The sequence below is a fragment of the Dromiciops gliroides genome, chromosome 3, assembly GCF_019393635.1.
Source record: "Dromiciops gliroides isolate mDroGli1 chromosome 3, mDroGli1.pri, whole genome shotgun sequence".
NCBI lineage: Eukaryota > Metazoa > Chordata > Mammalia > Microbiotheria > Microbiotheriidae > Dromiciops > Dromiciops gliroides.
Genome location: NC_057863.1, coordinates 404767805 through 404779534, shown reverse-complemented (window position 1 = coordinate 404779534; position 11730 = coordinate 404767805). Strand labels below are relative to the sequence as shown.

General features: G+C 36.8%; 1 protein-coding gene across 1 annotated transcript; it reads right to left on the bottom strand.

Annotated features, from left to right (window-relative positions):
* Nucleotides 1-586: 586 nt before the first annotated feature.
* On the bottom strand, nt 587-3244 carry LOC122749233. The gene is made up of 2 exons (XM_043995492.1): nt 3217-3244; nt 587-1551 (listed from the first exon to the last, which is right to left on the bottom strand). Exon 2 carries the CDS (start codon nt 1520-1522, stop codon nt 587-589), a length of 936 nt encoding a protein of 311 aa, XP_043851427.1. The 5' UTR covers nt 1523-1551; nt 3217-3244.
* Between the last annotated feature and the right edge of the window lie 8486 nt (nt 3245-11730).

Genomic DNA, 11730 nt, shown 5'->3' with positions numbered 1-11730 from the left:
AATGAGAATTACTTTATTTGTAGCAGTAGACTGAACTCAGAGAATCTTAGATCAAGTTAGAGGTATTTCAACAATCAGGAAAGCTTCCTAAATTTTATGCAATTGTAACATTAGCCATGATATGTAACTGATTCCTATTAATCTAAATTGAGGTATACTCTCTCCTCACTTTCTATTGAAAGTCAAGGATCAATCATTCATCATTTCTTAATTTTAGCAAGTAGCAATTGTTGACTAATTTGTTAGCTTGCCTTATACTGGCTATAATTTGAAATGGTGATCTTAGACAATGGGATATGTCAGAGCTAAATTTTGGAGGGAAGACATGATCTGATGGAATGTTGACATAAGTTGTATATTACATTAGAATGTTCTAGTGGGTAAGAGTTCTGGTGACATAAATTGTTAGAAGTTGGTTAGGAGGGTCAAGCAAGGCAATAAGGGAAATTGACAAAGTAAAATATGGCTTTCCCAACTTTGCAATTTTGTCAGTATCTGACTTGTGTCTCATAGTAAATAATTCACTAGTGTGAAGAAACAGAAAATATATTTAAGACCTCAGTGATTTTTAATTGTGCTACTTGTATCAGAAGACTAGCCAGTCCTTCTTGATTTTCCTTAGTGCGTCCTTCACATCCTTGTTCCTAAGACTATAGATCCAGGGATTTAGCATGGGGATGACTGTGGTGTAGATCACTGAGGACACTTTCTGTTGAGTGATGTTGCTGGTTGATGCAGGCTGACAGTACATAGAAATGATGGAGCCATATAGGAAAACCACAGATACCAGGTGGGATCCACAAGTGCTGAAGGCTTTCGACCTGCCTTTTGCAGAATGGATGCTAAGGATGCTGGAGAGGATGAAAGCATAAGAGATCAGGATGGGTAAAGTAGTTACCAATGAATTTATCACAACCAGAAGCATTACCAAAACCTCATTGATATAGGTACTAGAGCAGGAGAGCTTCAGAAGGGGAGGAATGTCACAAAAATAATGACTAATAACATTATCTCCACAGAAGAACAGTCTGGCCAGACCACTTGTATGAATAATGGCTCCAAAGACCCCCATAGTATACACTCCTACCACTAGTAGGAAGCAGATATTTTGGGACATGGTGCTGTTATAGAGCAGGGGGCTGCAGATGGCAACATAACGATCATAGGCCATGGCACTCAGCATGTAACAGTCAGCAATGCCAAAAGTACAGAAGAAGAAGAACTGGGTCAAGCACCCTGAGTAGGAGATGATATTCTTCTCTGATACAAAGCTCACCAACATTTTGGGGGTGATGACAGAGGAGTAGCAGAGATCAACAAAGGACAAGTTACTAAGAAAAAAGTACATGGGGGTATGAAGCTGAGAACTGATCCTGATAAGGAGGAATAAGCCCACATTCCCCATCATGGAAATAATGTATATTTGTAGGAAGAGAAAGAAAAGGGGGAGCTGGAGTTCTGGTTGATCTGTTAATCCCATAAGGATAAAGTCTGTCACTGTGGAGTGATTCCCAGTATCCATTATCCTTTCAAAGTTGAGAGAGCAGTCTGTGAAAATGCAAAAGAAAAATATTGTTAGACAAAGATGACTATTTGCCAGTATTTACTGCCCTAAGATCCCATGAATGATATAATTTCTGCTCAAATTCAACAATAGCAGTAATCACAAATACCCACATGTACTCATATAATATAATATAAACCTAGATCATAGCATCTAAGTCTAAGATATGAGTGGGATTCTCAATATTCTATAGTCTAATCCACACCAACATAATAAATTCTGTCTAAAAGAAAAACAAGTTTGGTTAAATAAAGAAATTAATCTACTTAAGAATCTCACAAGATGACAGTAGAACAGAAAAATGGATGTAATATAAAGTCAATTCATTGTCTAGAGGACATTATGATGGGAACAGTATCATAAGCAAAAAAGAAAACCTGAAATTCCCTCAAATAGATAGATTTTAAAACAATGATGACAATTATGACAAATCTAGGAAGGTCAAAGACAGAAAATTAATTATTATTGACATTCCTAAAAACTGTGAGAAAGAAAAGAATCTAATTTCTACATTTCAGAAAATGCAGACTAAGTGATATCTAGATCACATTCAATGGAGCACAATCCAAAATTCAAGTCTTCAAGACACAAGAGCATCAAGCTTCAAGAACATAACAACATGCAAATGATAAAATAGCAGTTAAGACCAAAGATACCTTGAATATAATGAACACAGAGACCCAGACAGGAAGAAATAAATTGATGCAAAGTGAATTCAGTAAGAACAATCAGGAAAACAATATATACAATGATTACAATGTTTTAAAAAAACAAACATAAAACAATTTAAACTACTTAATGTGAAATTATGATGACCAAATTTACCCCAAGGAAGAAATCTGAATAAGTGCCCAATCATTTTCTTTGAATATGTGGGAACCATGGGTATGAAGCCAGGGTGGGTTGTTAAAAGTTTTGTTTGTTTATTTGAACTCTCTTCCCTTCTCTTTCTTTATCTCATTTTTTATGACAAGTGATGACTCTTTGAAAGGGACAGGAGGAAGTGTTATTCTGGCAATTGTAGGTGATATGAAAACAAATATTATTAACAAAATTATTACAATAAATAAAGTCATCATATTCCCTCCCAAAAATTTAGTTCTATTTCATAATATATTCCCAGAAAAATGTGAAATCACAGAAAAAGTGAAAACTAAATATTTTTAAAGTTCCCCTCCATGTCACTACTCCCAAGAGTAGTACACAGGAGTGAAGTGTTTGACGTGAAGGCTTTCCAGGGACTTCCTTCACCAAAGCAAATAAGTAACTCATCTATAAATTCTTTTATACCATTTCCTGGGGCCACTGAGAAATTGAGCAACTTCTCAGTCACAAAGTTAGTATGTATCACAGACAGGTCTGAACCCAGCTTTCCTTGACTCCAAGGCTGAGCCCCTGTCACTGTGCTTCTCATTTTGAAATTCTCATCACTCCCAGAAGAATAGAAGCTGAAATGATCACCTTTCTTGACCTATTACAGAAGCATACCACTGGTCTTTTCTCTGGATCTCTCTCTCCCCTCTAGTGAATCCTTCATATGATATGCAGAACAAGCTTTGTAATTATAGACCTTGTCAGGTTGTTAGTCTTCTCAAAAGCCATTAGTAACTTTATAGTGTATATTAAGCAAATTTCAGATACCATTCTCTGTCAATCAAGGTCATCAACAATTTAGAGACACCTTTCTAAGCTGATTCATTCTTTCTTTTGTTCTGCTCCTCAACAAAAGTGTCTTCAGTAGCTATTATTTATAGAGCACAAGCAATATTGTTGAAGTTTATATAAGACACAATATCCTAATCAGTCAACAAGTTTTTATTAAACACCTACTATGTGCCAGGCACTGTGTGTGCTAGGAGCTAGAGATACAAGGGACAACATCCCTTCTTGAAAGGAGTCGGTCTTATACCTCATAAATTTCCAGTCTAGTAAGAATGAAAGTAATTTAGAAAACCTAGTGACTTAGAAAGAGCATGGGTGGAAGGTCTGCATTCAAATACTAGTCCTGCTACTTACTAACTGTGTGATGTTAGACTATTAATTAACCTTTAATGGCTTCAATTTCCTTATCTGTAAAAGACAGAGTTGGACAAGATGAGCTCCAAGTTCCTTCCCAGCTCTAAATTTAATGTACGACAATCCAATGAAATAAAAAATTTGTAACATTGATGTTTTTGAGACCATTCTTTAACTCTAACAACTGATAGACAAAGATTTCTAACACATTACTATTAATATCTCAGCCCTCACTCATCTGCTCTTAAGTTGATCGTGATGTAGAAACACAGCCATAAACATAGCTAAGATCAACCAACTTCCCTTTGTCATGTTAGCCTGTACATCACTACTTCAGAAAGCTGTAATTCCATCACTTTGGGTACTTCTCCAGTGACTAAGATTACAGATGTAATGAATATTTCTCTCTTGTATTTAATTAATTATTGAATCAGGACCGAGGTTTTTCTCCTTTTCTATTTCTGCATCCAGAAACCAACTAGTGTGGGAAATCTCTCTTAAAAATATACTCAGGCCAAGATCTAATGAGAGAGTTAAAGAAAATCTAAGTTTGGTATTGTCATGGGAAAAATGTGAGGGTACTTATGTATTCTTCAGTAGAGAATTACATTCTCTACACAGTTCTTTTAGAATTCAAATGGTCCTTTATTTGGCACTAGAGAAAGTGATCTAGTGGGAAGTGAGAGACTTCACTCCCAGGGAGAAGGTGTCTTAGAAAAGTCCTCCCCCCCAGAACAGAATGAAGACAAAAGCTTTTATGGAGTATAGGTGGGATGTCAATCTGAAAATGGAAAGTTCCTTTTTGGAGTGGAGTAGGGAAAACCTGGATGCTTGTCATATTTCTGAAAGTCAAGGGGGATTTTTTAAAAATTATGGTCCTGACCTCAGGGGTTATCTATATCTCCTAGCTCTGGTCAGTTAGTAGCCATGCCTAACTTACTTTCCTGCTATAGAATGTTATCTGCCCTTACTTCTTAGGTGTGTCTGTCCTGATATGCAGTTGGACAATCTAAATGTTAATAATCCTTTAATTTCTCTATATGTCTGTCCTGTTATCTGGTCGGCTGTGGTTTTGCTTTTCACAGGAAAAACTTCTTCTGAGTTATCCTAAGCCTAATAGGTGTATTTCTGCCCATTGTGTTTACTCAGACAGGTCTGAGGAAATGTTGATTCTCCCTTTTTTGAGACTGGTGATATGAAAATAGATGTCTCTTTGACCAAGATTTGGGTGACCAACTCATGTGGCCCAAGACAAGAATTTTAATATAGTCCGCCCTCCCATTGTGTTATTCAACCAGAGTTGATTGGTACTCCTCGGAACATATACTCTTCGAAGGGCAAATAAACTGTGAGCCCCCTTCATTGAGGGGTCTTTGATCTAAGAGAGATGGCCAAATGATCATCCTTTTATTAATAACTGTTATGGTTTTTTAAATAAAATGATAAAATTACCCCAAAACTATGTCTCTTGGAATTTTATAATCATCACATGGCCTTTTTTTAACTTAGACCAGTGGTGGGCAAGGAATTCAACCTCATCATGTGAAACATGCAGGCAGCATAATAAAATATATTTTGATATTGCATTTTATCAAATAGAATATTTCTTCATTTGCTAATTTCATTGAATATTTCTCTGCTTCTAAAAGTAATTATCTTTTTGATATCTTTTGGAATTCTCCACTCTTTTTAGTATTGTTGTCATACTACTGAGTATGATATTGAGTAGATGGAATGTCTTGTTTAAGGAATAACAAGGAGAACATTGTCACTGATTCATTGAGCATATGTTAGGGTATATGAACTTGAATATTAGAATTAGGGCTGATTTTGAAAGACTTTGAATATAAATAGAAAACTTTATATCTGATTCTGGAAGTGATAAGTAACCATAAGGGTTAATTGACCAGGAGGATGACATATTCAGTTTTAGGAAGACTACTTTGACAATAGGGTGGAGAATTAAATGGAGTAGAAATATTTGTGACAGGCTGACCAATGAACAGAGATTGCAATAATTCTATTGTGAGATGATGAAAACCTACACCAGGATGGTGACTGTCAGAGGGAGAAGAGGGGTTATGTGATAACTGTTACAAAGATAAAATCTATAGACAATTGTCAAAATTCTTGATATAGGGATTAAAAAGAGTGAGAAATTAAGGATGAAACCTATTTTGTGAACATGGGTGCCTAGGAAGATAGTGGGGCCCTTAACAGAGGAAAGAACTTTTTTCAGAAAAATAAATCATTTGGAGAAAACATAATGAGTTAAGTTTTGGCCATATTGAGTTATAGATATCTATTGTATATTCAGTTGAAGATGTCTAATAGGCAGCTGCAGAGAAGAGACTGAAAGTCAGCAGAAAAATTAGGGCTAGATAAGTAATTCTGAGAATGATCAGCAAAGAGATGATTACTGAATTCATGGGAATTGATGAGTTATCATGTGAAATAGTGGAGAGGGGCAAAAAAGAAGCAAATTACAAAAACACAGAAAGAAAAAAACAAAAATGGCATTTATGGACAACATTTTAGGCAAAAGTTTGGTGTATGAATTGAGGAATAGCTCCAATAATATTTTACACTGAGAGGACTTTTGTCTTTTGGGAAGTCTAAGGCTTGCCTGGGAGAGTTCCAGTGCAGACTAAAGATTGAGTGGAGGAGTTCTGAGATGATAATGCCACAGAAAAGCAAAATAGTTAATGATAGGGAGATCCTGGCTCTCTGGGGTGGCAAGTCTTATTATGTCCCTTAGTTACATTTAGAAACAGCCCCAGAGGAAGAGTTTGGGAGGAACTGGTCCTACTTCATTCCAACTCTGGCTCCTATATATGTTTTCTCTTAATGTAAGCTCTTTGAAGGCAAGGACTATTTTAGCTTTGGATTTGCATCACCATTGCTCTGTATCCCCTATGCCCAATACTTGGCTCATTCTAATTGCTTAATTTATCAATTTTATTGATTCTTTTGGAATCCTGGAGCTCAGTGGCTATCATAAATTGAAACAATAAAGGACATAGAATTACACTTCTGTCAAGAAAAAGCCAAAATACCTTTCCTGAGTCAAATTTGTGGCAAGAACAAAGGGTAAACCAAAGGAATAGAGGGGAATAGAACTGAAAGTGGGAGTAGGAACAGAGTGAACCATACAGACTCTGTCTTGTGAATCAATTCTGGAGCTAGCTCAGTTGTCTTTCTATGCAATGATAGGTCTAATTCAATTTGTAAGAAAACTTTATTGAATTATGGGAATTGTGAGAGGACTTTATTTCATTCTTTAAACCTAGACTTGTTTGGCTGGGATGCTGGACCATCTCTACCAATTACAGAGACCCTTAACTAAGGACCTAGGTTATGCTAACCAGAGACCCAGTCTGATCCAAAGATTGATGCAAAGAGTTTTCTCAATTATGCATCTTGAGCAATCCATATGTCTTATCTGAAAACTGACTCCACAGTGATCAATCAGCTATTGCTTCTGTCATGGGGTGCAGAGCACCCCAGAAGTTCTCTGGGGCACATCAAGGAACCTTCTCCTTGAGAAACTAAACCAGAGGACAGATAACACCTAGAGAGATAAGTGGAACCAAATTGGACTGAGCTAGCTTCAGATTCCCACCCTTTATTCTGGTCTCCCTTACCCTGGGGAGATAAATTTGGGTGTGGCTGCAGCCTTTGTGTCCTGAAGAGTGATCCGTAGGAATTACTCTAGTCACTACCAGTGGGAGATGGTCCTCCCTTACTAAAGGAACTTTCCACAGTCAAATGGTGACCCCTCCCCCCAACAGTCTTCTATAAAAGTACCTGCCATTCTCCTGTTTGAGGAGATTGGTACCTCTGAGCCACATGCTCTGTGCCTATCTCCCCATGAGAAGTCCAAGGATTTCTTTCATGGTTTCCCTCCCCCCACCCTTCCCTTCCCTTGCTCCTAAATAAACTACCACCTTATTCTAACTACTTTTGTGTGCAAGAGGGTGTAATTCTTTAAAGAGGAATTCCTAAGAACCCCAACCCCTAACCCAAACCCGTACTCCATTTTCCCCCATTACACTTCCATATTTCTTTGAATGTTTACATATACTTGCGGAAAGTGGGACACCTCTTTTTGTGATTTCAGGGAATTACATCTATTCACTCTCACCCTCCCAACTTAAAAGGCCCTAATCTTTCCTCCAATTAGAAATCAAATTACATAATTGTCTATATTTGTTCATCATTTGCTTCTAATTAAGTAAATTGATGCCATTTGATTCATTATTTTAATGCATAAAAATCTGTCTTGATTTGTGTTCTGGGTCAAATACCAAAGTTGAAGAGACCTTGACCCAGTGTGCTAAGCAACTGGCATGTATAAGTTAATAAATTGATATACTTGGAAACTTGAATGTTTGTATCCTCAGTCATTTCATCTTTTACCTGCAGCAAGGCAGTGATTGACACAGAGAAGTATGTCTGTCTGTGATCCTGCCCTCCAGGACTCACTTAGTCCTGGGAGAAGGACAAGCAAGCATTTAAGTTCTTTGCAAAGTGTGAATTTTGATCCACTTTTGTTTGTGCCTCCTAGAGGTTTTAAGCCTTTGCAGAAATTGGTATGCCTTGACATCAACAAAATAAACACCAACTTGCTTGAATTTTGTCATTAACATAGATAAAAACTAAAATTATAAAGTGTCCTTCATCATTCTAACTGCATATTTCTCACAAGCTTCCAAACATAGATGAAAAGGAGGGTGGAAGAAATAAGGAAGCGGGGTTATTCTTTCTCCCCATCATCTAAGTATGTACAGGCAAGGGTTCAGAAAGGGATTTGCTCCTAGTCTCATCTCAATAAGTCAAAACAGATCATTGGTGTGTTTTTCAGGCTTTCCTATATCCTCTTCAGTTCATAACTACTTTTTAGTTAAAGCATATGAAATTTGCTTACTTGCCTTATTCCTGTTAGGATTACATGAGCCAGTGGACTGATGAGGATTTTCCTTAATCTCTTATAATGTGAGAACATTTCATCAAGGTGATTGCTGCAGTAATTGTCCAGCTGACAGGATTTTGATGACAATGCTTCAAGGGTGGGATTATTGGAACATTTCTGGCAAAGTAGAGGATAAAACAAATAAAATAGAATAAAAATAATCTTTTCAATAAACTACCAGTCAGAAGCATGAGATACAACCACTTTTTTCCTGAACTGCTTAGTCTAGATGAAGAAGGATTCTTATTTGTCCAATGAATATCTCAGGGGAACTTTCTCCAAGAAAATGAATGAGAACAACTGGCCCTTCAGGATTTCTTTACCTCAGAGGTTGGTGTCCCTGGGAAAGAAGCAATTGAATGGAGTGTGTTTGTCTCTAATTAATGACATTCCCATGAGCATTTCTGGTGTCTAGAAAACCCCTTTGTTGGTAGGGGAAGCAGGAGTCATGGCTAAGTGTAGTGGGGAAGGTATGGACAGAATGGAGGAAAAAAATCCACTTATAATATTCAGTGGGGTGTTCCATGAGATCACTGCTCTTCAGATTTCCTTCACCTTAGGCACTGAGGGTATCTTCCTACAGAGCATAATATTTCTTATGCCTTAAATACTCTCCATTCCTTGCTTCTCAATTAAGTTCAACTGTTTGGATTTTCCTCTCTTTACTAATAAAATAAAAATCTTCAAATACACCTAGTACTTCATCTTACGTAAACTGGTTCAAATAAATATAATTCAGCAAGAATTTATTATACTTCAATTATGCATCAAGGTAATAGGGATTTACAGAGGTAGATAATAGGTATTTTCTAGCACTCACTATGTGCCAGGTAATGTGCTATGCACTTTAAAAATATATTATCTCATTTCATCCTCACAACAATTCTGGGGGTTAGAGATTATTATTATTATTATTATTATTATTATTATTATTATTATTATTATTATTATTATTATTATTATTTCCATTTTACATTTCGAGAAACTGAAGTGGGCAGAAGTTAAGAGGGCAAGGAACCAGGTCACACAGCTAATGTCTGAGTCCAAATATGAAGTCAGGTCTTCGTGATTTCAAACACAGTACTCCATCCCCTTCTGCACCAGCTGCCTAAATACAAAAACAAAATAAATTGTGTCTTCAAGAACTTTACTTTCTACTAAGGAAAAATTACATGGCCATAGGAGAATTTAAAATAATCCAAGGAAGGGGAGAATACAGTAAGATGGAACACTTCATGATTTTGTGTGTCATTAAATTGAGCTTAATTCAACAAGCATTTCCTAAAAGCTTAATATGTGTAAAGTTCAGTATTAATAAATGGGGGAACTAATGGAATTCCTCTTTGGATCCAATTTACTTATTCTAATGATTTTTGTATAAGGAGAAGAATAGTGAAGAAGCCTTTAAATTTTTTCAAACAAAGTCAAATAAACAACTTATAATCATTGCATCACAATCAGAGAACTGGAAGGGTTCATAAAAGTGATCTTGTTCAGCTCTCCAAAGTCACTGTTATAATCACCACAATTCTTATGGGAGAAAAGAGCTTTGAAGTAGTTTAAGGTATAATATACAGGTTCAACTGGGAATAAAGGGGAATGGGGGCATAAGTATGGACCGGGGAGTTTCTATGCAACTGGAGGAAGAGGACAGACACTGACATCAGCAGTGACAGAAAACAAAGGCATATGTTTGTCTTCATTATAATGTTGTCTGAGATGAGACCTAATATGAAGGGAAATCTCTGATGTTTAGGATGAAATAGAAGGAAGAGTAATATTCTAATGATATTTAGACTTGCTATTTGTTATGTGAACTTTGAAAACATTCTGCCCTTCATGACTTTATTTCATCCTTCACACCCCTTTAACTTGGGCTATAGATCAAGGGGCTTGTCATGGGGATCACACTATAAAACACTGAATTTACTTTCTCCTGGGCCACACTGTTGGAACTTGGTGTATAATACATGACATTGATGGAGCAATAAAAATTAAGAAACAACTTCCAGATGGGAGCCACAACTGCTGAAGGTTTTATAATAGAACCTTGTAGATTGTGTGTGAATGATGCTCAAAAGAATGAAATGGTAAAAGATCAATATGGGCAGAGTTGCATTCAACAAATTAAATCCACCAACATTCATCACCAAAAGTTCATTAATATAGGTGTTGGAGCAGGAGAGCTTCAGAATGGGCAGAATATCACAGAAATAATGATGGATAACATTATCCCCACAGAAAGACATTCTGGCTAAGAAGACTGTATAAACAATGGACCCAAAGCCCCCATTGTGTTCACTCCTGCCACCAGCAGTGAAGCAGAACCATGGCACCATGGTGACATTATGGATCTGGGTTCTACATAAGGCAACATAATGATCATTGGCCATAGTTGTCAGCATGTAGACTTCATCAGTCATAAAGAAGAGGAAGAAAAAGAACTGAGACAATGTACCCTGGATAGGAGTTAATGTAATTCTCTGAGACCAAGTCCTCCAAAGTTTTGGATATAATAACCAAATTTACTAGCAGAGATCTATGAATGACAAGTTGCTGTGGAAATAGTACATGTGAGTATAAACTGAGCACTGATGCATATTAATGACCTTCCTATGAGCATTTCTAGTGTCTGAAGAAGACCTTTGTTGGTAGGGGGCAATATAAAATAACTCCTTGGTATGATGAAATAATGGGATTTAGCAGATACTCAAAGACCCACCTGGAGATTAATCTAGACTGATTGAATCAAGTGAGAGTGAGTGACTGCTGATTAGCCTACTTCAAGTTAATTGGATTGTAATCACACCTGGATATCCCTTAAGAAGGTATTGTTCTCAGAAGCTAGACTGTGAACTCAACTTAAGAACACCTTCAGAGCCAATGGATTTGGATGATGCCAACCAATCAGCTTGAAGCAGTGTGTAAAGACCACCTCTGTTCCAAACCTATAAAAAGCTTCCACAATCAGCTTGCTAGAGAGTTCCTGATTAAAGCAGGCTTGTGGAGGAGGACTTGAGGAAGAACCCAACTAGGCTGCAACTCTAGGCTAGATAGGCTTTTTCTTAACTTTCTGAATTCCTTGTGGATATCTGTATGCTTTAATAAATGTTTAATGTCCAAAGACTGGTGCTGAATCTTCTAATTTAAGGCAATCACACAATATAGATTTTAAACA